The sequence below is a fragment of the Dasypus novemcinctus genome, chromosome 17, assembly GCF_030445035.2.
Source record: "Dasypus novemcinctus isolate mDasNov1 chromosome 17, mDasNov1.1.hap2, whole genome shotgun sequence".
NCBI lineage: Eukaryota > Metazoa > Chordata > Mammalia > Cingulata > Dasypodidae > Dasypus > Dasypus novemcinctus.
The window spans coordinates 26,281,590-26,309,424 of record NC_080689.1 but is presented as its reverse complement, the minus strand read 5'-3'; the positions used below and the strand labels follow the sequence as shown (position 1 = coordinate 26,309,424).

The following is a 27,835-nucleotide window of genomic DNA, read 5'->3' as shown; positions in this document are numbered from 1 at the left end:
CATTGTATATACCTTGATTATGTTACCAATTCAAAATGAAAAATAGAATTGACCTTGAACCTGCCGATGAAGGCAGAGGCACTAAATTTGAGAAGCGGTCCTGCTGACTTATTTACTATATTCCATATGCTCCATGATTACCCTTTTACCCAGCATAGCTTGCCTTATTAAGTGAGCAGAAAATAGCCGGATCTTAACATTGGCATAGTTGCCGGTGGGTAGGACCATGGGTGTTCTGTTTTGTCCTTGTATCTTCTGATTTTTTCCCCTATAATGTTCATTTTTAAAGAGGAGTAGGACACTTTATTCATTAAAAGCAATAGGAGTCACAGCTTTAGGTTCACTTTCCCCTACCAGCTGAATGAATCTGTTTAAGATAATCCCTCTCAGCCCATTTCCTCTTCTGTGAAATGGGGTAAAGCAGTACTTCATTTGTTGTGGGGATTAAGTGATATCCTTTGATGCTTTTATAGAAAAGTCAAGCTTTGAGGGATTTTTATTTGACTCAACCTGCTGTAGCCATGGTCAAGGCCATCAGTCTTTGGAAGCCTTGAAACTATAAACTAGTTCTGTTTTTTCCCCGTTCATTTAAGACAGTTCTGGACTTAACAGCCTTAATGTTTATATCATAACATAAACCTAGTTAGCTTTGCCCTATTCCTTTGACTTGTCTCAAACTCTCACCATTCTACAAACTTGGCCAATCCAAGATCAGCCCCATCTAGCATGTCTTGTTTCACCTTACCTGCTTCATATCTTACCACCTGCATAATCATGCATTCATCTCAGTTATGTAGCCCTCCTTCCCAAAGGCCCCAAGCAACAGTTGTGGCTAAGATTCAGAGATGAAAACTTGTTCTTCACTTTCGCAACTCTTTGCTATCAGTTTTAAAGCTTTCAGTTCCTGTATGTTTAATATATATCTTGGGAAAATACGCCCTTTTTTTTCTTAAGATTTTATTATTTCTCCCTCCCCCCTCATTTGCACTTGCAGTCTGCTGTGTCTGTTCATTGTGTGCTCACTGTGTCTGCTGGTCTATTTTGGTCTTTTTTTTTTTTTAGGAAGCACTGGGAACCAAACTTCCCATGTGGGTGGGAGGCACCCAATTGCTTGAGCCACCTCTGTTCCCTGCTTGTTTTGTCTCCCATTGTGTTTCCTTGTGTCTCCTGGTTGTGTCAACTCTTCATCTCATTGTGTCATCTTGTTGCATCAGTGTTGCCACCCCAGCCTGTCATGTCAGCTCTCTGTCTTGCTCATATTTTTTAGGTGGCATGAAGAACCGAACCCAAGATCCCCTCCCTCCCATGATAGGTAGGCACCAAACTGCTTAAGTCCTATCTGCTTCCCCACCATGCTCCTTTAACCCTCAAGATTCACTTAAACCTCAAATTGATGGAATTACAGATCCATCAGTAGACTCCATTCTTTGTCTTCTGAAGATGAACAAATATCACATGGGTAATTGTCATGGAGAATAATGGGGTAATTGCTCTTTTATAAAGTGTGGTCTAGGAAGGTCTCTGATAGTGATACATGACAGGACTTCAATTAAGGAAGTGTGGCAGGTCACATTGACTTCTGCTGAGGGTGCAGTAAATGCAAAGGCCCTAAAATGGGTTGTAGGGGAATAGGGAGGCCAAAGTAAAGTGAACAAAGGGGTGAGTAGTAAGAGATGGCACAGGAGGGGAGGGACAAACAAGATACATACAGTTCATGCAGGACCTTGTAGGACTTGGAAAGAGCTCTCTTTCCTCTGAGGGTCTTTGAGCAAAAAAGTAAATTGAACCAGTTCCTTGTCGCTAGATATGAATGTGGTTTTTTGTTTTTTAATCTATTTTTAATTTATTTTTAAAAGATGCATAGACATAATAAAATGTTACTTAAAAAAAATACAGGGGATTCCCATATGCCCACTCCCCACACCTCCCACTTTGCCCACATTAACTTCTTTCATTAGTGTGGTACATTCATTGCAATTGATGAACACATTTTGGAACATTGCCACACAGCATGGATTATAGTTTACATTGTAAGGTTTCTACTTCCTATTATAAACAGTTTTGCAGTGAATGACCTTATACAATGCATCATTGCCCACCTGAGCTGGCATATGTGGAATAATCTTTAGAAGTTGAATTCCTGGGCTAAAGGATAATATACATTTGTATTTTTGCCAGGTATTGTTAGTTTGTCCTGGTGGCAATGTATGAAGGCCAATTTCTTTGCACCACTGCTTACACGGTGGGCTATCAAACTTTTTTTTTTAACCAATTAAAAATGATGTCTCAGCTTTTTAAAAATTTAATTGTGGTAAAAGATAAAACTATGTTAACCATTTGGAAGTGTTCAACTCTGTGGCATTTAGTACCTTCACAGTGTTGTACAACCATCACCATTATATAGTTCCAAAACTGTAATCATCCTAAACAGAAACCCTGTACCATTAAGTAGACACTGCCCATTCCCTGTTTCCCTTAGCCCCTGGCAACCACAAATACGAGTTCTGCCTCTAGATTGACCTATTCTGGATATTTCATGTAAATGGAATCTTGTAGCATGTGTCATTTTGTATCTAGCTTCTTTTCACTTAGCATAATGTTTTCAAGGTTCAGCCATACTGTAGTATGTAGTACTTATTCCTATTTGGGACTGAATAATATTCACTGTATGGATATACAACATTTTGTTTATCCATTCATCAGCTGTTGGACATTTGGGCTTTTTCCACCTTTTTGTTACTGTGATTAGAGCAGCTATGAATATTTGTGTTCAAGTTTTTGCTTGAACACCTGTTTTCAATTGGGTATATATATCTAGGAGTGAAATTGATGGGTCATATAATAATTCTATGCTCAACTTATTTCAATATATAGTCCTCATGAGAAAGGCACATCTTGCCAAAAGCTTGTAATTTTTTTTCTATGAATTATTGGTTTTTAAAAATGAACTCTTAATCTTTGCTGTTTTTGTTCTGTCACCACTATCTCTCTGAAGTTCTTTTCCCTACAATATTGGCCACAATTTGTCAGACTTTTCATCTTGTTCATTTACCTTCCTAAGGTAAGCCTTTTCAGATTAAAAGCTAGGTTTTAAAAAAATGTTTTCCCTCTACTCTGGAGAACTTCCATGTGCTCCAAAGTGTGGCTTAACTTCTCTTGCTCTCAGCACCCTGAACTTACATTAAAAAAAAAATAGATTTATTTAATCCACCCCCCCCACACAGTTGTCTGCTCTCTGTGTCCATTTGCTGTGTATTCTGTGACCGCTTCTATCCTTATCAGCGGCACCGGGAATGTTTGTTTCTTTTCGTTGCGTCATCTTGTTGTGTCAGCTCTCCGTGTGTGCGGCGCCATTCTTGGGCAGGCTGCACTTTCTTTCGTGCTGGGCAGCTCTCCTTCTGGGGCGCAATCCTTGCGCATGGGGATCCCCTACACGGGGGACAACCCTGTGTGGCGGGACACTCCTTGCGCGCGTCAGCACTGCACGTGGGCCAGCTCCACACGGGTCAAGGAGGCCCGGGGTTTGAGCCGAGGACCTCCCATGTGGTAGGCGGACGCCCTATCCATTGGGCCAAGTCTGGTAGGCGGACGCCCTATCCATTGGGCCAAGTCTGCTTCCCTGTTGTGTCATCTGGCTGTGTCAGCTCTGTGTGTGTGCAGTGCTACTCCTGGGCAGGCTGCACTTCTTTTTTTTCCCACGTGGAGCCCCGGGTCTCCTTACGGAGTGCACTCCTTGCACGTGGAGCTCCCCCATGCAGGGGACACCCCTGTGTGGCATGGCACTGCTTGTGCGCATCAGCACTGTGTGTGGGCCAGCTTCGCCATACAGGTCAGGAGGCCCTGGGTTTGTACCCTGGACCTCCCATGTGGTAGGCAGATGCTCTATCCACTGAGCCAAATCCGCCTCCCTGAATTTAACATTTTGAGACTATGTTTACACTGTAATTGCTGTATACTTGTACGCATATATCCTATGACAAGAGAAATTCTGACAGCAGGAATCAGTCCTATTTCAGTTTCCTTATTGCCCGGCATGCATTAAACACTTAAATACTTAATGAATGAAAAATGAGTGAATTCTCCTAATCTACTAAACCAACCATAAAAAATTGGAACTTCTTCTCTTCTGTGAGACCATTATAATCACCATTTCCATTAAAAACCCACCTTCTCCATTTAGCTCCTGTTAAGACTGACTCCTGACTGAAATAGGCTGTTCTTCTCAATGTCCAGCTCTACTCTGCAGCCCTAATGCAAGGTTTTTCTCTTTCCTTATCTGGGTTAACTGTGGGATTTGCTGCTTTGAGAGTTCTGCTCAGAAAGGGTGTGAAGTTCTGCATAGAAAGTTCTCTGCAGAAAGGGTGCAGAATCACCCACCACCAAGAGCTGCTGAGCCCAAGTAAGCCAGGCTGGTCCTTCTAAGATCAAGTTATATTCCAGTTACTATGACTATCCAGCTACATAGAGTCACTGTGCTACTCTAAGGCTTAAAGATGCATGAATGGGATCCTATACAAAGACCTCAATCTGTTTTTACATATCTTCAGTAAATCTTAATTTTAGAAAATGAATTTTTCACTGCCAAGATTTCAGGCCAGATAGAAAATCTATCTGTAAGGAAAATGTGATTTACAACTATTCAGCTCTGCAAGGTAAAAAGGGGGGTGGAGGGATGCAGAGTGGGTGTAGGTCAGCGGTCAAGTGCCTGCTTCACACATATGAGGTCCTGGGTTCAATCCCCGGTACCTCCTAAAAAAAGGGGGCAGGAGGAGATATAACAGAGATAAAGGTAGGTAGGCCAATTGACGTAAGTCATTGCAGGAGAACCATCACTAGTTTGTAGATGCCTTTAACAAGAACATACTGCTTCCTTTGCCTGAAAAAGATGGGTGTTATTCTTTAATGTTTGTATTCGTTCAGGTGCAAGCTGTGTCTATAGACCAGGGATCAGCAAACTATGGCCCACAGACCAAATCTAGTCACTGCTGTTCTCATACAGTTAATGACCTGAGAGTGGTTTTTGTATTTTTTCAGTTTTAAAAAAGCAGTGTTTCTTGAAACACGAAAATTATTTGAAATTCAAGTGCTGTATTCATAGAGCTTTATTAAAACACAGCCCTTCTCATTTGTTTTCCTACTGTCTAGGATTGCTTTTGTTGCTACAATGGCAGAATAAGGACCATGACTCTGTGGCCCACAAAGCCTAAAATATTTACTCTCTGGCCCTTTACAAAGAAAAAGGAACAACCCCTAGTTAGGACATTTGTCGTCAAGTTTATTTTTTTGAAATTATCTTCTCTGGAGAACTGGATGCCAGGCTTATCTGTAGGGTTGGCAGGGCCATACTTTTGGCCTGTGAAGATTGCTTCCCATTTTCTGACGAAGAGCTTCGTGACTCTAGAGGACAAACTCTAGCTAAACATGCTTATGTGCTTAATATATATAATGCTGAAAACGTATGGGACAACAGTGGGAAAGCTTTTACTTGAGGACAGTGGTTTTCATTGCTAGTTGCATATCAGGACACCCCCCCTACCCCACACTATCTTTAAAAATATTCGAATGCCTGGGTTCCAGTTTAGTGAAACACAAATTTCACTGAATGTGAAGCCTGGGCATTAAAATTCTAAAAATTTCCCATGGTGAATCTAGTATGCAGCCAGGATTAAAAAGCACAGCTCTTAGAGGCTAGTGTTAGCCAGTTCCTTGTTCACTAGTTATGGACAGATTGGCCTGGCTTAGCCCCATAGTTACTACATGTGATTCAAAGGACGGTTCTACTCTGCATCCTCGGACCTTCCAGGTTTTTCTGGTCCTCTAACCAGCCGAAACAGAACCTTTCTGTGAAAATGGCAGGAACCGCATTTTAATTTATATCAGTACCAATAGGGGGCGCTGTGCTCAAAGAAATACTCATCTGCAAAAAAGCTAACGTTATATTTTACTTGGGAAAGTTAAAGCAGTATTTACCAGAACTATTGGGTTATGTCCAACATTAAGGCCAACTCTAGGCATGGCCTGTGGCCACAACTATTGCTTCAAAGCATCTGAGGCTTTATTAGGCTTATATACATTTGTAATTGGAGTATCTTCCTGATGCTTGACTCTTATCACTTTGAAACTTCTATCGCTAATATTAGTTCTGGTCTTAAAGTCTATTTTGTCTGATAGTAATGTAGCCACTCCAGCTCTCTTATGTACTGTTTGTATGATACGTGTTTTCCATCCTTTCATTGCAGCCTATTCATGTCTTTGAATCTAAGGTAAATCTCTAGACAGCATCTTGCTTGCTTGGCTCTTACTTTCTAATCTAGTCTGACAACTCCACCTTTTGATTGGGGTAGTTAGACTATTCACATTTTGTGGAATTACTGTTATGGTTGGATTTGCATTTGCCATTTTATTTGTTTTCTATATCATTTTTTTTTTTTTGTCCTCTTCCTCCTTTACTTTCTTTTGTATTAAATATTTGTTAATGTAACATTTTAATAACTTGATTTTTTACTGTATTTTAAAAATAATTTTAGTGATTGCTCTGGGGAATACAATCTGCATTTCAATTCAGTCTACTGAAGATTAACATTCTGATAAAATAGAAGTTTGCTCTAATATATTTCCTTAAATTTTCTTCTTTTGTGTTATTGTCACATATCAGGCTATGATTTATAAACTCAACACTACAGTGGTGTAATTGTTACTATTTACATTTTATGTCTTAAAGAATTTAAGAGATGAAGTGATAAAATACATTTTCAGAGAAAATTTTTATTAACCCACATATTTACCATTTTTGATGTTCATTTTTTCTTATAGGTTTGTCTTGGTGTAATTTCCTTTCAAGGAAGGTCTGCTAGCAATGAATGCTCTAAGTCTTTGTCTACCTAGGAATACTTTTATTTCATTTAATTTTTGAAGTACAGTTTTGGGTAATATAAAATTCCTGGTTTTTAAGCCCTTTGACTATTGTCATTTCTCTCCTTTCTGGACTCCATTGTTCCAGATGAGAAGTCAGCTGTTAACTGTGTGGATGGACCCCCTGTACCTGGTGAGTCAATTTTTCTTGCTGCTGTCAAATTTTCTCTTTGTCTTTGGCATTCATTAGTTCGAATATGATGTATCTAGTTGCAAATCTCTCAAATCTATTTATCCTTCTTGGAATTTGTTGACCTTTTTGGATGTGCAGATAAATGGTTTTCATCAAATTTGCAAATTTTTTTTTTTTTTGCCATTATTGTTTCAGATATGTTTCTGCCTTTTCTCTCTTTCCTTTCCCTGGACTCCCATTACACATGTTAATGTGTTTGATCTTATCTCATAGGTCTCTGAGGCTCTGTTCAGTTCATTTCATTCTCTTCTGTTTTTCAGGTTGAGTAATTTATATTGATCTCTTTTCAAGTTTACGTATTCTTCTGCCATCTTGAATTTGCTGAACTTCATTTGTTAATGTACTTTTCAATCCCAGAATTTTCATTTGACTCTTTTTAGTAACTGCTATCTCTGTCCAATTTTGAATATATTTACATTCTTTGAAAAATTTTTAACCCTGATTTCCCTAATGGATTACCCTAAGTCTCTGCATAGGTTAGTGGACAGCCAATGTCTGGAGAGAGGATGTGCTCAAGCATGTCGACCAGCAGTAGCACTTCTGCCCTATGCTGGTGGATCTGTTTGTAGGTAGGGGAGTACATCCAATGTTCAGCCTTTCTCAAGTTTGCCCTGGTTTTTACTGTTTGCTGAGCCCATTCTTATCTCCTCTGCACACACATGCAGCCTCCAAGTTGGCCAGGAGTGTGTGAAGACGTGGATCCTTTCTGGTCCCTGCTGCACGTGCCAGTCAGCAAACTATACATATAACCTCAGGCTAGTAGGTCCCTTGGCCCTGCCCAGCTTGTACGACACCAAGATCATCACTTCTACTGACATCGCTTTTGGGCATGGGCATGGTGAACCCCTTCAATCATGACAGTCTGCTCATCCTATGTTCTGTCCTGTGCTGGCATCAAAGCTCCACAATGAGAGCTGGGCATTAGGGGAAACAGGAGCATCACCAGGCAAGAACCACCACTGTTCTCACCCAAAGTCCAGCAGTTTTCAGGCATAAACACTTCTCAGCTTGCTTATTGTATGCCTTTGGTCAGTTTCCAGTGGACCACACTCAATTACTGTCAAGTTTTTCAGCATTTTGGTGGCATTTATGGGAGGAGAATTTGATGACCTCCCTTGGCTATAGTTGGAAATGCTGTCTAAAGCATCTGAGACTTTGTGATGTGGATAACAGAACTGGAGAAGTTGGGACTTAATGGGAGAAGATAAATGCCTGGGTTGGAAAAGGAATGCACTCATGTCAAAACTGTCCAAATAGCCCACTGCAAACAAGCCAGTGATCTAATTGTTCAAAATAGTTACCATTTAGGACTGATAATGGGAACTGGCCAAACTTTTTTTTTTCCTTGCTGAGGCCTTCAGTGATTTCGTCATAAAATCAAAGTACCACAATTATGTTCACATGCTGTCACACACTACATGTTTCATAACTATGTTGAAGGTCTTAAAGCAAAGCTCTTTTGTGTATGTTTTATGAAAAAAAACGATAAATTGGTTACTACCACAAAAGACTAATTTCTCTAATCCATTTTTAGTTTTATCAGATTTATGGTTTGGAAACAGCCTTCCTTAACGTCATTCATAAACACAGTTAATTAAAATACAGATAATTTCTGTCAACTACCCCAAATGGGAATAGCCTTGTGGGTTACTGTAGACTTGGCTTATTATAAAAGTGATTTCTTTTTTAGTACAGAAGAAAGCAAAGTACTTGGGCGATAAATGTATTTTCTTTTTTTTAATTCCCGCCCCCCCCCATTGTCTGCTCTCTCTGCGCTCCTCTGTGACTGCTTCTATCCTTATCTGCGGCACCAGGAATCTGCGTTTCTTTTTGTTGCGTTGTCTTGCTGCGTCAGCTCTGTGTGTGTGTGGCGCCTGGGCAGGCTGCACTTTCTTTCGTGCTGGGTGGCTCTCCTTACAGGGCACACTCCTTGCATGTGGGGCTCCCCTATGCGGGGGACACCCCTGCGTAGCAGGGCACTCCTTGTGCACATCAGCACTGCGCAACGGGCCAGTTCCTCACGGGTCAAGGAGGCCTGGGGTTTGAACTATGGACCTCTCATGTGGTAGGCGGACGCCCCATCCATTGGGCCAAGTCCGCTACCCGATAAATGTATTTGCAAACCTAGAGGCCATTAAAATGAGAACTAATTTGTAGTTTGTTAGATTTCCTTGTGTAAAACAACATATTGTCTTCTTTAGGGTTTCCTGATGATTTCTGGTACCTAGACTATTGTAATCCTGCATCGAGCAGTTAATTCAATCATAGTATCTAAACAAGTAGATTGGTTGCCATTAGCTTCATATTTCACCACTCAGCCCCCTTGGTCAATGTACACATTGGTAACTTTAAAATGGAGACATCTAGCAGTCAACATCTTACTCCAGTGAACAAAGTGATGGGACAAATTGATCATGTGTACTGCATGATGGCTGTAGTGCCAAGAGCACAGCATCATTTCTGTGATATTCCTACTAAAAATATAGGACATGAATCTAACCATGAGGAAATCAGACAAACCCCAATGGGGAGACATGCTTCAAAATAGCTTTCCTCCAGTCCTTGAAAATATAAGGCCATAAAGGTGAAGGGAGGCTTGAGGAGTTCTGCTAGACTGCAGGAGACTGGAGACACAATACAATTCGTGATGCTTTTGCTAGGAAGGCAATCAAGGGAGATAGGTGGGGAAATTTGAATGGGATCTCTGAGTGAAGGGCATCAGGGAGTTTTCACACTTCTTAAAATTTTTCTGTGAGTTCAAAATTACAAAAGAAAGATGCTTGTCTTTGATAATTCACACAATGCTAATACGGTGAAAAGTGAAAATCTTCCTATCTGTTCCAAATTGTATTTTCTAAAAGTCACCCTTGTTAATAATTTGATGTGCATTTCCAGGTTTTACAAATATACGTGTTTTTACAAATTCTTGTACATATTATTTGACCTCGTCTATTTTAACAGCCACAAAGTACTCCATTTAATGGAGTAAAGCTTTGGTGGCTTGGAGTTTTGTACCCCAGAAAAGCACGTTCTTAATCTTAATATCCATTCCTGTGGGTGTGAACTCGTCATAAATAGGACCTTTTGATGAGGTTACTTCGGTTAAGGTGGAAGCCATCTGAATCAGGATGGGTCTTAATCCTACTCTTGAAGGCCTTATAGAGAATGCCACAGGAATAGAAGCCATGGGGAGCAGCCAGAAGCTGGAAGTTACTGGAACCGGGAAGAGAAAGAAGAAGATGCTGCTGTGTGCACTGCCATGTGACAAAAGCCAAGGAATCCCAAAGATAACTGGCCAGCCAGATGGTACCAACACCAGGAGGAAGCAAGCGCCTGGCCTCTGAAACTGAGCCTACATTCCTGTAAAAGCCTAGCCACTGTATGGTATTTGTTTTACTGGCTGAGAAACGATGACATTAGGTAGTTTACAATTTTTCATCTTTATAAAATAGGTTGCAGTGAACACTTGTTTGATTGACTTTTTTTATATTCAGGCCATTGTTTCTATAAAACAGATTGCTAGACATGAAGTTGTTAGATCATGGATTTTTAATTTATTCATTTTTAGGAGGTACCAGGGATTGAACCCAGGACCTTGTTCATGGCAAGCAGGTGCTCAACCAATGGCGCTACACCTGTTCCCCCATCATGGATTTTACAAGCAGGCCAATATTGGTTCTACCAGATGTTCTTTCCAAAAAGCTATTTATTTTCTTTGCTATCAGTGGTGATTGGGTAAAAATTCTCCCTTTATCAATGCCACATTATTAATGTTAGGTTTCTTTCCTCTCTGAAAGGAAAATGGGGACTTTTGAGTGTGGTACACTGGAACATACACTGGATGTGGGGCTTGTGTTTTACTTCTCCCACTCTCTGGCAGTGCTACTTTATCCTGCTGGTGGTCTCTTCTTTTTTGATGAGGACCTCCCTACCTACATAACTGAAGGTTGTAAGGGCCCAATGAAATCATCCTTTCAAAGGTGCTCTGGCAATCATTGAAATGAAGTGGGAATGAGCCATTAATGAAGAATCCTAGCGAAGTGGTAACAATTCAGTTGTCTAGAGCAGGGTTTGTTTGTTTTTTTAAAGATTAAAAAAAAATTTTTCCCCCACCCATTCCCCCGCCCTGCTGTTTTCTGCTTTGTCCATTCATTATATGATCTTCTGTATCTATTTCTCTTTTTTGTCTTCTCTTTGATTCAGAGGGATTCAATCCTGGGCATCTCTGATGTGGAGAGAGGTTCCCTGTCAATTGCACCACCTCAGTTCCTGGTGTCTGCCATGCTTCACTTTGATTCTCCCCTTCATCTCTCTTTTGTTGTGTCATCATCTTGCTGTGTAACTCACTTGCACAGGCACTGGCTCATCACGTGAGTACTCATGTGGGCGCTCGGCTCACCGCGTGGGCACTGATTCACCGCGCAGGCACGTTTTCTCTTCTTTTTCACCAGGAGGTCCGAGGGATCGAACCTGGATCCTCATATGGTATAGGTGGAGGCCTTATCACTTGAGCCACATCTGCTTCTCTAGAGCGGGGCTTGTTAACAAGGGGTCCATGAGCTTGAACCGAAATTCAAAAAAATATTCTTGGGGCATTGGTGTGAGTGTGATCTATTTATTAAATAATATGCAGTTTAGTGTGGACTGGGTCTGTGGAACAAAAAAGGTTAAGAACCCCTGGTTTCGTGGGTTCCAGAAGGATGTGTACTAGAACAAACTCTCAGGCTCTAAACAGTTACACGGTTAGGCCTCCACTGCCTGCTCAAGCCTGGCAGGGAAGAGAAGCAAGAGCACAGCTCCAGGCAACCGGACTCCTCTCTGGCCGGGTAGGGTGTTGTCCTCCCTTTCAGGCCCTTCACCCCAAACACAGGGAGGCCCTGAGGAAAAAGAATGTGACCTGAGGCCCAGCTTTAGTTTTAGCCTTGTAGCCATATACTTGTTTTCCAGATAAAGTCCGACCTCTTTGTCTTAAAGGGGACAAAACTGAGGCCAAGTGAACTCAGGTTCCCATTGTTCGCCAAGATTTCTATATATATAATAGTAAATGGCAGGGCCAAAGTTAGTGCTTGGGGCTCCAGCTCTGTCATGGGGTCAATTCTGCATCCTCTTAACAGTTGAACACGTCTCAGTCTTGTCTTCCCCAGAGAGGCTCTGAGATCCCTGCATGAAGGTACTACCTCTCATACACTGTCTTTTGAATTCCTTAAGAGACCTGGCAGAGGACTGTGTACTCTGAAAATCCAAGCTGAAATATATGAAAGACTAAGTATCTTTGGATTATTATTGGCTGCTAAGAAAGAGAAAATATGGGAAGCTATGGGAAGTTGAGGGGACTTCCAGTTAGGTAGCTGTCCTCTAGGAAAATGCCAGGGCCTGTACTGGAGAGCACAGTTGAATCCAGAACACACCATATACCTGTCCATTTCCCAAAGGTCCACGACAAATGGATTTAAAATTGGGTGAAAGAACCAGAGTCTTCGGAAGGTACAGACTTTGGTTTTATTTGAATTAATTGCTAGTGTATACAACAGTTCTTCAAAAATCACCAACCCAAACCCCTGATGATTAGATTGTCCAGGAAAGGAGGGAGGCCCCAGCCTTGTCTACTTAACACCACGTGTGCTTCCCATGCAGTGTGTAATCCTCACTGTGCCTCCAAAGGCAGAAAATTTTCCTGACACTAACAGCCTCTGACTCCAGTGGCTTGCTTTCTCCCTGTGCTTGGCCGAGCTTTCTCTGTTCACTCCAAAGGCAGAGTGTATATATTAGATTCTTTTAGGGCCAAGAGACAGTTAAACTTTGTGGCTTCTCAGGAAGGTGAGAAAGCTAGCTCTGACAACTAGAGCATGAGTCTTTGATCCTGAGTGGCCTGGGAATGCTCTGGCAGACCAAGGTGGAAAAGCAGGTAAAGAAGAGGTGACTTGAATTCACATGGTCTGAGCTCAAGTCCTGGCTAAAATTTTTACTAGCTGTATGCCTTTTGGGGGAGGGGGATCACTTAAAACATCTCAGCTCCTTCATCTCTCAATCTCTACTGCCTTATTCAGAGGCAATGGAGTCCATTTGCCACTGTGGTGAATGAACATGATCCCTGAAAACTCTAAAGTGCTGCACAAGGTTAAGGTGGTTTGAGGTAGAGGAGGAGAAAAAAGGAAGAAAGGCTTGAGCAGGATAAAAGGAAGGGTGAAAATCAGGGGGGTGGGGGTGGGGGGTGGAGAGAGGAACACACGGCAGCTGGCCAGGCACTGCTACCTCTGAACATGAGGTCCTGGGCACCACTCCTGGGATAGAGTCAGGGCTTAGATTAGGATATCGGTGGTTGGGCTCCCTTGTCCTCTGACCTGCACAGGGAATAGAGCTGGCCATTAGGCATGGCTGGAGCAATTACTGGAAAAGCTCCTAGGGAATCAATACTGAGCCTAATTATCAGTGACAGCTACCATTTGTAGGATTTTAATTCACAGGATCACTTTCAAAACCTTTAAATCTTCACGTCATCTCTGTAGAGGAAAAGGCTGCCAAGGAAGCTGCCAGCCTGGGCCTAGAACAGGTCCTGTCTTCACACCTCCTTAAGCCACAGAGAACTTGAACCAGGTGGTGTGGTTATACTCCTCGCCAGGCTTCAGCAGCACAGGAGGGAAGTGGGGCTGTGAAAGGGAGACCAGACAAGTTACACTCTGCCAACCTGGGCCCTACTGGTCACACAATTAGCCATTTGGAAATTCAGGGTGTGGACTAGTATCTAGTATGGTAACTATTGGTTATTGGTTTGCAATGAGATAGAGAGTTACAGCCAGAATGAAAATCACCTACATCACTGAGGCTGTCTCTTACAGCAAGACATCCTGGATGAAGGAAGCCGTGTGTTGATTTACATTCTGGTGCAAGCTTCTAATGGACTGGCACTTTGAGGAACATTACTCTAGTCAACAACTAGAAAAGGTTGTGAGGGAGCAAATAGGATGAGGAGGTAGAAAATCTCCTTAAAGGTGTGGATTCAAAAAATAACTAGGTACTGATGGAGAAAAACATTAAATAGAACAAAGGCCTTGAAGGTACAAAATTTGAGCTTTTGGTTTTTGTGACATGTCAATGCCATGTTAGTATCTTGGGTGAGGGTGTTTTTATGACTTGGAAAAGAGAACCCACGTGGATCCTTGAGTCATACAGACCTTGCTTGAGTGCCATGACCTTTGGCATACAGTATGACTTTGGGTACACTGCTCTGACCAGTGGGCCTGCAGCTTTACCTGATTGACAGCATTGGGCCAGTGCTGGGTCTCAAGGCAGAAACCAGAGTGCTTAGGATAGACCGCTCCATTCTTTCCCTTCAGTGTGCCATCCAGGAAGTTGCCTGTGTAAAACTGGACCCCAGGCTGGGTGGTGTACACTTCCAGCACCCTCCCGCTTCCAGCATGATGGACTCTGGGAATAAAGGCAAAGCACATGTGAGTCCCGGGCAGAAAAGCCAGAAGGGGTAGGAGCTGGGAAGCAGAACCACAGCAGGGACAAGATGGATGGAGACAAAGGCAGGAAGATCCAGATGGGAGAATTCTTGCTGCCACACAGGTGAGGTATGAGCAGGTGAGTTGAGTATGCTCAATACCCATTTCTTACTCTGGTCTTGGCTTCTTTGGGAAGGGCAAAATGGACTCACCTCAGTCAGATTTTGGTGGTATTAGGCAGCCAGTTTGGAGAGGGGTGGTTTAGGGTTCTGGGAGGAGAGGGGGACTGGGATTCTAAAGAGTTGGAGCTCTCTACTTGGCCTGACAAACAACCAGCTATGCCTTAGGAAAGAGAAATAGGCTCTTCTAAATCAAATTGTTCTCCCTGGGGCTGGAGCAGTCTGCTTTTCAATCAAAGCTCTCCCTAGAACAGTCCTGCCGTGGGTTGCTGTTAGAGTCACTGTTTTTTTTCCTCCTTCCCTCCCTCCCTTCCTCCCTTCCTCCACATTGGAGGTTCCAGGTTTTGTTTCTGGTGCCTCCTGGAGAAGATAAGCAAGACAGCAAGCTGATGTGACAAACAGGCGCAGCGAGCTGATGCAACAAGATGACACAACAAGAGACACGGGGAGGAAAACACAATGAGAGATACAACAAAGCAGGGTGCAGAAGTGGTGCAAGCAATTAGGTGCCTCCCTCCCACATGGGAGGTCCTGGGTTCAGTTCCCAGTGCCTCCTAAAAAAGGAGATCAGCACACAATAAATCAGACACAGAGCAATTGTAAAATGATGAGGGGGGTGGGATGAAATAAATAAATCTAAAAAAAAAGGTGGGGAGAGAGACATCAAAGACAGAGGATTCCAGCCATGCCTTAGGAAAGAGAAATAGGCTCTTCTAAATCAAAATGTTTTTCCTGGGGCTGGAGCAGTCTGCTTTTCAGTCAAAGCTCTCCCTAGAACAGTCCTGCTGTGGGTTGCTGCTAGATCCACTGTTTTTTTTCCTCCTTCCCTCCCTCCCTCCCTCCACATCAGAGGTCCCAGGTTTTGTTCCTGGTGCCTCCTGGAGAAGATAAGCCAGGAGGCCCAGGAAAAATGGTAATGTGGTAGGGGGAAGATAAATCCCACAAGGCTAGCCTGTGGAACAGGGGTTTTGAACGTGGGAGTATATGGCCCCCTCAAACAGGAGATTCTGTCTCTTCTTCCTCACAGATGAAGTAAATGAAATGTACCTTACCTTGCACAAAAATGCTTTTCTTTAGTTTCCTTCAGACAGAAATTGTGGTCAAAACCATTGATGTTGAATTCCTGCAGGTGTTTTCCGAGCTCCACTGGCTTCCTCAGGTCAAATGCGGTTCCTTGCACTGAAGCAACTTCTCCTGGTGGGAAGCAGCAGGAAAAAAAAAATCAAATCTTTATATACAGCATCTGTAGCAGTTTGATATTGTTTATGAATTTCAAAATAGATATTGGATTATGTTTGTAAACTGGTTTGTTCCTCTAGGCATATTAGATTATATTAGATTCAGAGGTTTCACTTTTACTTGATTAAATTATGATTAAGGCTTTGACTTGCCCATGTCAGAGGAGAGAGTTTGAGTTTTGACACTGGAGCCCCGGGAAATAATTACACAGAGGAGAATACAGAGCAGCAGATATGTAAGGAAAGAGAAAGCTCCTGGAGACGCGGCAGAGGCCCCACGAAGAGAGATGAGCTGTTTGCCTGATAGTTTACAGCTGGCCTAGTGGAGCGAACAGAGCAGCTGAGCCTGGAAAGGAATGAGCCCCGGGAGAGATGAGACTTATCCTAGCCTACAGCTGATATTGGAAGAAGCTGGGACCACGGAGCCTTAAAGGGAAGAGGAAGGCTGGATCCTCACAGAGACCAGCAGCCATCTTGCTCCAACACATGGCAACAGACTTTGGTGAGGGAAGTAACTTACACTTTATGGTCTGGTAACTGTAAGCTTCTACCCCAAATAAATACCCTTTATAAAAGCCAAAAGATTTCTAGTACTTTGCATCAGCACTCCTCTGGCTGACTAATACAGCATCTAAAGACCCACTGGTCCAACCTTCTCAGCCTTCATTTCAATTTGTAAAGGAGATGGGGGCTCAGATCCTATGAAGAAGAACAAATTACTTAACTGTAGGATGCTATTAATTACAAGAGCAGTAGCTATAACATGAATTCAACGTAACATGAATTCTTATAACATGATTTAAGAATCATTAAGTGTGAAAATATACAAAAATCAAGGAAGCATCATTTTTATTAAGGGCTAAGTTGGTTAAAGAGTGAGGGCCAACTTCTGACCATGGCATCAGTCACCTTGACGACATTCCTGGCTTTTGTGCTGAAATGTCCCAGGGCTCATAACCAAGCTCTCACAGTGGCTAATCAATGATTCTCACACCATTGGGGGCCATTATTAGTCAAAGGGTTGTTGAAAATCCTTGCCCCAATCACCTTCCTGATCAGCCTGTAGACACTATCTAAACCGTAGCAGGAGCTATTAAAAATAACAAGAGGGGGGATAAGGGAACCTCTCATATTTTTTAATGTAATGTTTTTGTGATCTATACCTTTAAAAAAATAAAAAAAATAAATAACATGGGACTAATGGCTCAACTGAGACCATCCAGGGCAAACTGGGACATGTGGCCACTCTACTATATGCCCATTTTAGAGTCCATCCTTTGAATGACAGTTCTCTGCCTCCAGGAGTGATTCCTGAGGAGTCCTGGTTAGGCAATCACCACCTCCTTCTTGCATCGAAGCCAGATTCCTCATTCCCTGAATATTATATTTTCTTGTATCAAGGTGGGCGATCCTGGAGCCTCTTCCCAGAGTATTATATTTTCTCGTATCAAGGTAGGCCATCCTGGAGCCTCTTCCCAGGGATGTGGGTGGGTGGTGAGTTCTGTGGGAGGAGTCTACAGTGTGGGGACCCTCCTATCTTAAAGGGCAAAGCAGAGAAGGAACCTGGATAGGGCTTGTCTTGGCCATCACCACACCCCCACTGCCCGGGCAGGACCATCCCTTCATGGTGATACAGATCTCGAGGGTTGGAGGTGGACGTGGATCAGGTGATTGGGCTCCCGTCTACCATATGGGAGGCCCTGGCTTCCATTCCTGGGGCTTCCTGGTGAAGGCAAGCTGGTCTGATGGCCTATGGCACTGTGGAGAGCTGATGGCAAACAGTGAGCGCAAACAGAAAAGGGGATTAAATAAAATGAAGTAAAATAAATATATAAATCTTTTAAAAAAAATCTCAAGGGTATTGGGTCTGGAAAGTTCTCAGAGTTCCTTTGGTCCAAACTGTCATGTAATGGGTGAGGAAACAGACACACATAACTTCATATCATTAAACAAAAACCTATGGTGCTGTTATACTGTGTTTCATCAATTTAAGGCACTCTTTATTTTCATATTTTAATACCTCTGAAATCCTGGTCTTTTCATTAGACAATGTATTTTGGAGGTTGTTGCTAAATTTATTTATTTCTAGGTATTTCAGTAGACAATTTCATAAGCACTCATATTTTCCTCTACTTTTCTATGGCAGTTTGTCTAAAGTTTCAGGGATCACATTTACAAAATTACATTTTCTAGAAAATTATCCACTTCATCCCTATAACTCAAATTTTTGGAAAGAATTGAACAGAGAAATCATTTATGATTCTTTTCATGTCATCTGTAGTTATTTCACCATGCCCATTTCTTATTTCGTATATTGAAGATATTAGCTAATGTTTTATCTATTTTATTGTTTTTATTTCCTTCCCCTACCCCACCCCCAAGAAGCAGCTTTTGGATTATTTTATAATATATATCTAAATTTATTTTATTTTCTCTCTTTTAAAAATTATTGGTTTCTGCTTTTATTTTTGTTAACTTCTTTTGATTTTTTGCATTTATTTTGTTATTCTTTTTCAAAGGTCTTGTGTTATTTGACTGGTTCAATATTATTAACATCTTTAAAGATTTCAGGTTCAGTGGTCATACTCTCTCCAAATACAAAATACAGTTATGGGGAAGTGGATGTAGCTCAATAGATAGAGCATCCATCTACCATATAGGAGGTCCAAGTGTTCGCTACCCAGTGCCTTCTGGCTCGTGTTGTGAGCTGGCCCACGCACAGTGCTGCTGCAATGCAAGGAGTGCCAGCCCATGAAGGGATGACCCCGCCTAAGCGTACCCCCACCCGCACAAGGAGTGGCCCCTGTGCAAGGATAGCTGCCCCGCGCGAAACCACAGCCTGCCCACTTGTGGCGAAGCACACACAGGGAGCTGACGCAGCAAGATGATGCAACAAAAAGAGACACAGATCACCAGTGCAGCCTGATGAGTATGCAGGCGGACACAGAAGAACACACAGTGAATGGACACAGAGAGCAGACAATGGGGGAAAGGGGAGAGAAATAAATAAATCTTTAAAAAAAAAAAAGCAGTTATGAGTCAATTTAATACAGAAGCTTTTGTGCACTATGAGAAACAGAGATGTTGTATAAAGATTAGTGAAAGATGATTTTGTAGTTTTGTTTTATGTATTTTTTAAATTCAAAATGTATTTACACCTAAAATTCTCTTTTTAGCAATAGTTCAGCTATATCACCAGGGAAGTGTTTCCATTATAGTTATTTTCTAGGTATTTCTTTTTTGGCGTTTTTCTTTTTAATCCAAGAACTACCTAAGAGAGCTAAAAAATTTTTTTCTAGCTCAACATTGGCCATATTATTTATATTTTATGGAGTTGCCTGGGGTGTTTTTTATGGTCTTAGGTACAGTCATTTTTGTGAATCTTCATCATAAATTGCTTCTTTTACCATTACAGTATCTTCCTCTGAGAAACTGAATGCCTTCTGTGCTGAAATCAGCTTTGTGATGCTAATCTGAGAGACTTTGTTTAATAGGGGTGTTTTATGCTTTTAATATGACACATCCATGTTCTAAGTTCTACCATCATATTTTATGGTATGCTTTCTGTGTTTATAACTTACAGTTGTTGGTCTTTTAAAAAAAATCTTTTTATTACATGATCTGTGTTTGTGCACTTCTGATAATTAGAAGGTCTAAATTTTTGTTTTAGGGATTACATCTATAAAGGAATCACTTCACCACAATAAACTTAACCCTCTGTTTATTAGAATCTATGCTGAGCTGCTCCTTCCTCCCCTCTGCTACCTACTATCAGTGAAGATGGTCTGAGTTGAATTTCTGACACTTTCAACTGAAAGTTTCCTAATAAAGGCACTTTTGTTTCCCTGCAGATGGTGCTAGAAACACAACGTAAAGGGCTTACTTTACTACCATCCACCTTCTCTGAGCTCTGTGAGTCAGTCCTCCAAACCAGATCAAGTTCTAGGAAAAATGGTTGTGGAACGTTTTGGCTCCTTAAGGCCAAAGGCCAAACCTGGGCACTTTTTTCCTGAGGCGCCTGTGTGACCAGCCACCTCCCATGCTGACTTAAAGAAAGGCAATAGTGGAGCTCTCCTGGTGGAAATAATTGCACTGCGAGAAAGAAGCAGCTATTTGCAGGGGCTCAGGAACCTTATCAACCCATTTCTGAGTGTAATTTACATTAAGCTTTCTTCCTAACCTGATATGGTGTTCACAATATTTAGTGATTTCCTAAAGCCACACCTGATTAAAATCTAACCATTATCACAGTTACAACATAAATGCCCCCAGGTCAATCAAGATTGCTTACAATTATTTCCCTTAAAGTTTAACTATGAGGAAGCAGATATGGCTCAAGTGATTGAGCTCCTGCCTACCACACAGGAGGTCCCCGGTTTAGTTCCCAGGGCCTCCTGAAGAAGACGAGCAAGACAGTGAGCTGATGTGAAGGGCTGGCACAGCAAGCTGATGCAACAAGATGACATATGAAGAGACACAACAAGCAGGGAGCAGAGGTGGCTCAAGCGATTGGGTGTCTCCCTCCCACATGGGAGGTTCCAGGTTCGATTTCCGGTGCCTCCTGAAAAGGAAGATGAGCACATCACAAATAGACACAGCAAGTGCAAACAGGGTGTGGGGAGAGATAAATAAATAAAATCTTAAAAAAAAAAAAGTATAACTCATTAGGAGACTTGAATGGAACAAAGAAAGCTGTGGAATTTTCCTGGTGGAAGGAGCCAAGGCATATTTCAGATCTGTTTACCTGATATTGATCAATCCACCAGTCAATGTTTACTTCTGTAAAAGCTATTATTTGCTGCCTTACATATTACATGGAAATATTTGATAAGTGATGTTTGGGAATCTTTGGAAGATGGCATAAATAAATAAAAAGGCCATTTTCCCATGCAGCATAACATACACGAAGCAGAGGTGAGAGGTTAGCGAAGCAAGAATGGCAAAGAAGCCCTGATTTAAAATGAGAAATTTGGGGTAATTCTAAAATGAGATTTTTGCTAAATGAAAAGAGGAAAATAGAGAAGGTTTTATACATCTTCTCCAGTCACATGCTCTGCTGTATTCCTTCATGCATTTAATAATAAGGCAGATCCACATCTAGGAATTAGTTCCCCAGATTCACCATGTCTTTGGGCCCCTTCTCACATTGGAATTTCCTTTCCATGCCCCCTTCCCCCACCAACCCCTGGCAAAGCCCAATTGATCATGTAGCCCAAATGATCATACTTTCTAATGCCACTTCCTCTTTGAAGGTTTCAAACCTCCACAGACAGAACTAATCCCTTTTTCTTTGTTGCCATCCACTTTGAACTTACTGTCCCCAAAACATTCAACACATCATAGCTTAACTATAGGATTATATTCAGCTATTTGTCTATCAGGAATGTGCGCTCTTAGCAGGCAGGAATTGTGTCCTATTTATCTTTGTATCCTCTAGGTTATGAAGCAGAGCCCTTTACTTGATTGAGTAACTAATGAGTTAATGAAATAGAGACAGAAAAACAGGGGCATCTGTGAATGCTATAGCATCCTGTGACAAAGCCAGAATGAAAGAACTAGAAAGGACCATAGAAATCATCTCATCCAATCTCTTCACTCTGCAGGTGACGAAGTTAAGACCCAGACAGCTAAAGGGACTTGCCTGAGATCACACATCTCCACAGTGTGGAAGTCTCCAGGCCCTTACTTTCCACCTCACCCTGGAGGGACTCATTCCGTTACAGCCTTGCCCACCCCCAACCCTCCCAGGTGCTCCTGATTCTTCTCATTAAGAACGTGGAAAATGAACGTGAAGTTCTTCTGACTTTGGTTTGTCTGTACATGGGAGTTTGTGCCTTGGTGCTGAGAAGAGAATAGGTCAAAAGAGCTCTCAGCAGTGCTGAGTGTACAGGAAATGAAGTGGAACTGGGAAAGGTGCCCACAGAGAGGATGTCGCATCATCAGACATGGGTTTGGAAGCCACCAGAAAGATGGGGTGCCCACAGAGAGAGGCTGTTTTCTGAAGAAAATTCTGAATTTCTTATTTTCCTCAAGTTTGACTGAGTGTGCGTTCAGGTCTTAGTAGAGACATCTGGCAAGTGGTGGCAGGCGGCATCTAACCCCTAAAGACGTGGGGCTACAGCTCTGGGGCAGAGGAGTGGACCAAGGTGGACTTTTGCTTCCCTGTTCCCAGGAAAATCTGACTGCCAGGCAGCACTAAAGACCCATTTGATAGCAGTGCTCCAAAATGTGCTCATCAATTGCAGTGAATGTACCACACTAATGAAAGAAGTTGATGTGGGAAAAGTGGGGGGGGTGGGCAGTGGGGCACATGGGAGTCCCCTATATTTTCTAATGTAACATTTTGTGTGTTCTACATGTCTTTTAAAAATAAATAAAAAATATATTTAAAAAAGAAACAAACAAAAAACAGTAGCTGTGAAAGCATCTTCAAAAGCTAAAAAGTTTATTCCAGTAAATGATGATCTTGTTATTTGTATTACAAAGGATGTATTATATTTGGTAAAGTTTTTACAAATAAGTTCAAAATGAGCTTTATTGTTTCCATCTGGCAATCCATGGTATATATGATAGCTCTGTTGACAAGAATATTGAATTACCATAACAAGTTTAAGTGGTAATGCTGAGTAACAGAGAGTTTGAAATAAATTAATCATTTCTTTCATTAAAAAAAAAATGACCCATTTGAGGTCTGTGGTCATGAATTTAGAGTAAGACCAGTACCATAATGACAGGAGGGGAGGGCTGGATTTTATCAGGATTAGAAGACAAAGAAGGGGACAGGACAAGGGGGTTGAGAACATGTGTGCTGGGTGATTCTAACGATGGACTTGGATCTACCTGGTGTGAGAAGGAGAGGGAGTGAGGTCGTGAGGTGGTGAGGGGCAGCAAAAGAGGGGGAGGATCAAGGGACTATGGGTTCTTTTGGTACCAAAGAATTACTGGTGCTAAACTATAGGAGGTGGTGGTTGGGGTGGAGACATCTTAAATTGTGATCATGGAGGGCTGCAATCAGAGGTAACGACAGGGTCAAGGGTTTGACTGTTATGACCACAGAAGCGAGTAGCTGAGAAGGGTGGAGGACATAATCACTGGAAGAGAAGATGTCAAGAAGCTGAGAGGTCAGGGAATCATCGACGGAGATAATGTAATAATCAAGAATTGTGAGTGCTGTTGGAGGGACAGTGAGCCAGGACCGAGGCGCAGTGACGTGGAGGAGGGTCTATACATGACTACCGCAAAGGGGTTGCATGGGCATCACGCCAGAAACTAGTTACCTCCTTTTTGTAAGAAGATAGAACTGATAACTAGAAATGGGATTTTCTAACATTCCAGATCTCTGTTACAAGGCATTTAAATCTTCCTTTTTCTATTTACATTCTTGACAGAGTTATAATTACCTGCACTCTGGAAGGAAGGAAAAATACACTGCCTTTGTGAAATCAACCTGTCTGGATTCTATCCTTTATCTCACATAAGGGATTTATACTCATATTCTAGGATGAGGAAGTTGGCCTATTCCCCATGATGGCTTGTGGCAGGTTGTATTTTTCTTTCTTTCTTTTATTTATTTATTTATTTATTAATTAAACCTCCCCACCCTTTCCTCTCCTCCTGCCCTGCTATTTTTGCTGTGTTGTCTTTTCATTTTCTCTCCTAGGATTCACCAGGATCGATCCTGGAGAACTCTAATGGGGAGAGAGGGTCCCTGTCAATTGTGCCACCTCAGTTCCTGGTTTCTGCTGTGCTTCACCTTGACCCTCCCCTTGTCTCTCTTTTGTTGCGTCATCGTCTTGCTGCGTGACTCACTTGTGCAGGCATTGGATCATCACACGGGCACTCATGCTTACCATGTGGGCACTCGTGCAGGCGCTGGCTCACTGCGCAGGCATGCTTTCTCTTTTTTTTTCACCAGGAGGCCCCAGGGATCGAACTGGGTCCTCCCATATGGTAGGCAGAAGCTCTATCACTTGAGCTACGTCTGCTTCCCTGTATTTTTCAAAGATGGTTGCACCAATATTTATCACATCCCACATGCTCTTCTCACATCACAATGCTGACACTCCTTCACTGAGAGGTAGAATCTTTGTTTCCTCCCTTGAAACTGGATGGACATTTTTTTTTTTTTTTAGGATTTATTTTTTATTTATTTCTCTCCCCTTCTCCCCTCCTGCCCCCCACCCCCAGTTGTCTGCTCTCTGTGTCCATTTGCTGTGTGTTCTTCTGTGACCGCTTCTATCCTTATCAGTGGCACCGGGAATCTGTGTTTCTTTTTTTTTTTTTTTTATTGACTTTGTAATAATATTACATTAAAAATACATATGTGAGGTCCCATTCAACCCCACCCCCCCATCCCCCCTCTCCCCCCCCAACAACACTCGTTCCCATCATCATGACACATCCATTGGATTTGGTAAGTACATCTTTGGGCACCTCTGCACCTCATAGACAATGGTTCACATCATGGCCCATACTCTCCTCCATTCCATCCAGTGGGTCCTGTGAGGATTTACAATGTCCGGTGATTACCTCTGAAGCACCATCCAGGGCAGCTCCATGTCCCAAAGACGCCTCCACCTCTCATCTCTTCCTGCCTTTCCCCATACCCATCGTCCACCATGTCCACTTTTCCCAATCCAATGCCACCTCTTCTATGTGGACATTGGATTGGTTGTGTCCATTGCACCTCTATGTCAAGAGGAGGCTCAGATTCCACATGGATGCTGGATGCAATCCTCCCATTTTCAGTTGTAATCACTCTAGGCTCCATGGTGTGGTGGTTGTCCTTCTTCAACTCCATCTTAGCTGAGTGTGGTAAGTCCAATAGATCAGATTGTAGGTGCTGGAGTCTGTTGAGGCTCAGGACCTGGCTATCACATTGTCAGTCCAGAGATTCAAATCCCCTAAATATATCTTAAACCCCAACATTAACTGCACCTCCAGCACATTAGCATGAAAGTCTTATGAAGGGAGATCCCATCTGAGTCCAGATTCATCACACATAAACACCATTTCCAAAGAGGGGCCATCTGCCCTGGTAGTTAACCCCATCGGCCATGACCATAACTCCCATGGGTCTCTTTAGCCTTCAAAGGAACCAATATCTGGGGTTTGTATCTGCTTTATCTGTCTCTCTGACTCTGCTCAGTTGTGCATGAGGGCAATCCTTCTGCCAGCCTCCAGACTCTTTTTTAGAAACTCGTAGCCATATAAACTCATTTCTCCTTTTCATTTCCCCCTTACTTTAGGTCAAACAGCATTTTAAAGTCATGGTATTTTATGTAGACGTGGATATTCTGCTGATCCGCATTGAACCTTCCGTATAAGGTCATTTTCCAGTTGCATCATCAGTTGGTAGTTGATAGTGGTCCCTCGTTGCCAGGGAGGCTCATCCCCGGGTGTCATGTCCCACGCTGGGGGGAAGGCATTGCATTTACATGCTGAGTTTGGCTTCGAGACTGGCCACATTTGAGTAACATGAAGGCTGACAGGAGGAAATTCCCAGGCACAATGTTGCTCTAGGCCTTGTTCTTATTTTAGGTTTATCAGCTCACAAGCATAGTCATTAGCATCAGGGGCTCACTGTTGAACCCTCACTCCCTCCCTGTCCCCGCCACTGTACCTGGGAGACTGTTGCTGCTCCCCTAGGGACCACGACAGAGCACCACTGGCCAGGAACCCAGTACCCCCCCTGCTGTGGTTTTTAATTGTTGCCACTATGAGTATATCCAAACATTACCATGCACCCTGGACATATGTTCTGTACAGCTCCCTGTCAGCCATATATCACCTGTCATTGGTATCCCATACCAGTATCCCTCCATTGCCATTGTTGAAACACTCTGTGATCCAGAACTCCCCGAAATTTGAAGCCCAATATAATGTCATGGTCCCTTACTAGGGAATGGCATATAGCGATGGGTTTGAAGGATAGATAAAGAACTTGGATAAAGTTAGATAAAGAACTTAGATAAAGAATGTTGACTTGAAAAAATTCCACATCCTATCTTTTTCTTTTTTTTTTTTTTTTCCCCCCCTAATTATTCAGCTTTTCTTCACAGGAGTCCTAGACCACAGCAATGTATATATATAATATACAGCACTCCCACACATCCACCAGAAAACCTTTTCCCTGCCACAGTGATACTCTTACGCCCTATTCATATCATATTTACTTAAAGTGATGTACAGAGTCTGAGACATTAGCTGTCTAACAAGGTAACTTTACATCTGTGCTTACATTATGGTGCATACTTTAGGATACACAGTTCTTTACATTTTTAGTTATCCTATGTTTTACATTATGGTTTACATTATCAGTCTGTCATCTCCTATATGTTATGGTGTAATATTACATGTTTTATATCCATCCTTGTGTACTCTCAAGAAAATCCTCTCTTACCCCCCATTTACTTTGGTTCCACACATTTAACGTCCATTTTCCCTTCCACCTTGGTGCCCACAGTGACAGCCAACCTCCGTTTCCTGAGGAGCCACTTCCAGAGATAGATGGAATAGTGTTCAGGGCCTAACTTGCTCAACTGCCCCAATGCCCTGGGAGCCACCCTTTCTCTTGAGGGATACAGTTCCCTCTATTTGATGGCATTAGTCCTCCCCAGGATGTGGGTCCACCCCCACTCTCACTACTTGGGTTTCTACCCCATGGTGTCACCCACTCTGGCAGAATGAGCATTTAGACATTCCCCAGGAGCCCGTCCTGCATCAGACCCTCCCCTCCGAGCATTCTAAACAGGTAACCCTCTTTATTATATTTTGATATGATTTTCTCGGCATTTTACTCTCCACCAACACCTGACCCTCTCCTGTGTTCGTATGCTACCCCTCCCTCCCCCCACTTTTGGGCAACGTTACCCATCCGTCCCTCCCCAGCCACCCTCAAACCCGCAAAACCCCAACCAAAGGCAGCCCCTTGCCCCCCTTTTATCTCTTCTTTGTGTTCATACTTACCACCATCTCGTCTTAAATTCCACCCTTGCAGACATCGGCTCATATCCTTCCTCCACCCTCCGATTTCCTGTAAGCCTATCGTTCAGTCTCTTGCTATCTAGGGCAGCTTGTTTATTTCATATCATTGAGGTCATGTAGTATTTGTCCTTCAATGTCTGGGTTGCTTCACTCAACATAAGGTTCTCAAGATTCATCCATGTTATCACATGTGTTTGTAGTGTGTTTGTTCTTACAGCCGAGTAGTATTCCATTGTGTGTATATACCACATTTTATTGATCCACTCATCTGTTGATGGGCATTTGGGTTGATTCCAACTTTTGGCAATAGTGAACAATGCTGCTATGAACATTGGTGTACATATATCGGTTTGTGTCCTTGTTTTCAGTTCTGCTGGGTATATACCCAGCAGTGGTATTGCTGGGTCATATGGCAAATCTATGGCTAGTTTTTTGAGAAACCGCCATACTGTCCTCCAGAATGGTTGGATCCTTCTGCATTCCCACCAGCAGTGGATGAGTGTTCCCCTTCCTTCACATCCTCTCCAGCACTTGTATTCTTCTGTTTTTTTTCATAGCTGCCAATCTTATGGGTGTAAGATGGTATCTCATTGTAGTTTTGATTTGCATTTCCCTGATAGCTAGTCTGTGTTTCTTTTTGTTGCATCATCTTGTTGTGCCATTTCTCCGTGTGTGTGGTGCCATTCTTGGGCAGGCTGCATGTTCTTTCACGCTGGGTGGCTCTCCTTACAGGGTGCACTCCTTGCGCGTGGGGCTCCCCTACATGGGGGACACCCCTGCGTGGCAGGGCACTCCTTGTGCGCATCAGCACTGCACATGGGCCAGCTCCACACAGGTCAAGGAGGCCTGGGGTTTGAACCATGGACCTCTCATGTGGTAGGC

General features: G+C 42.6%; 1 protein-coding gene across 1 annotated transcript in view; it reads right to left on the bottom strand.

Annotated features, from left to right (window-relative positions):
• Positions 1-12,585: 12,585 nt before the first annotated feature.
• The window catches only part of GALM (galactose mutarotase), a 76,398-nt gene continuing 61,148 nt past the window's right edge, over positions 12,586-27,835 (bottom strand). Inside the window, exons 5-7 of the mRNA XM_004466014.4 lie at positions 15,782-15,923; positions 14,356-14,530; positions 12,586-13,752 (exon numbers count right to left, since the gene is read on the bottom strand). Of these exons, the coding sequence (XP_004466071.1) occupies positions 13,675-13,752; positions 14,356-14,530; positions 15,782-15,923 (395 nt within the window). The 3' untranslated portion in view covers positions 12,586-13,674. The remainder of the gene's footprint in view (positions 13,753-14,355; positions 14,531-15,781; positions 15,924-27,835) is intronic.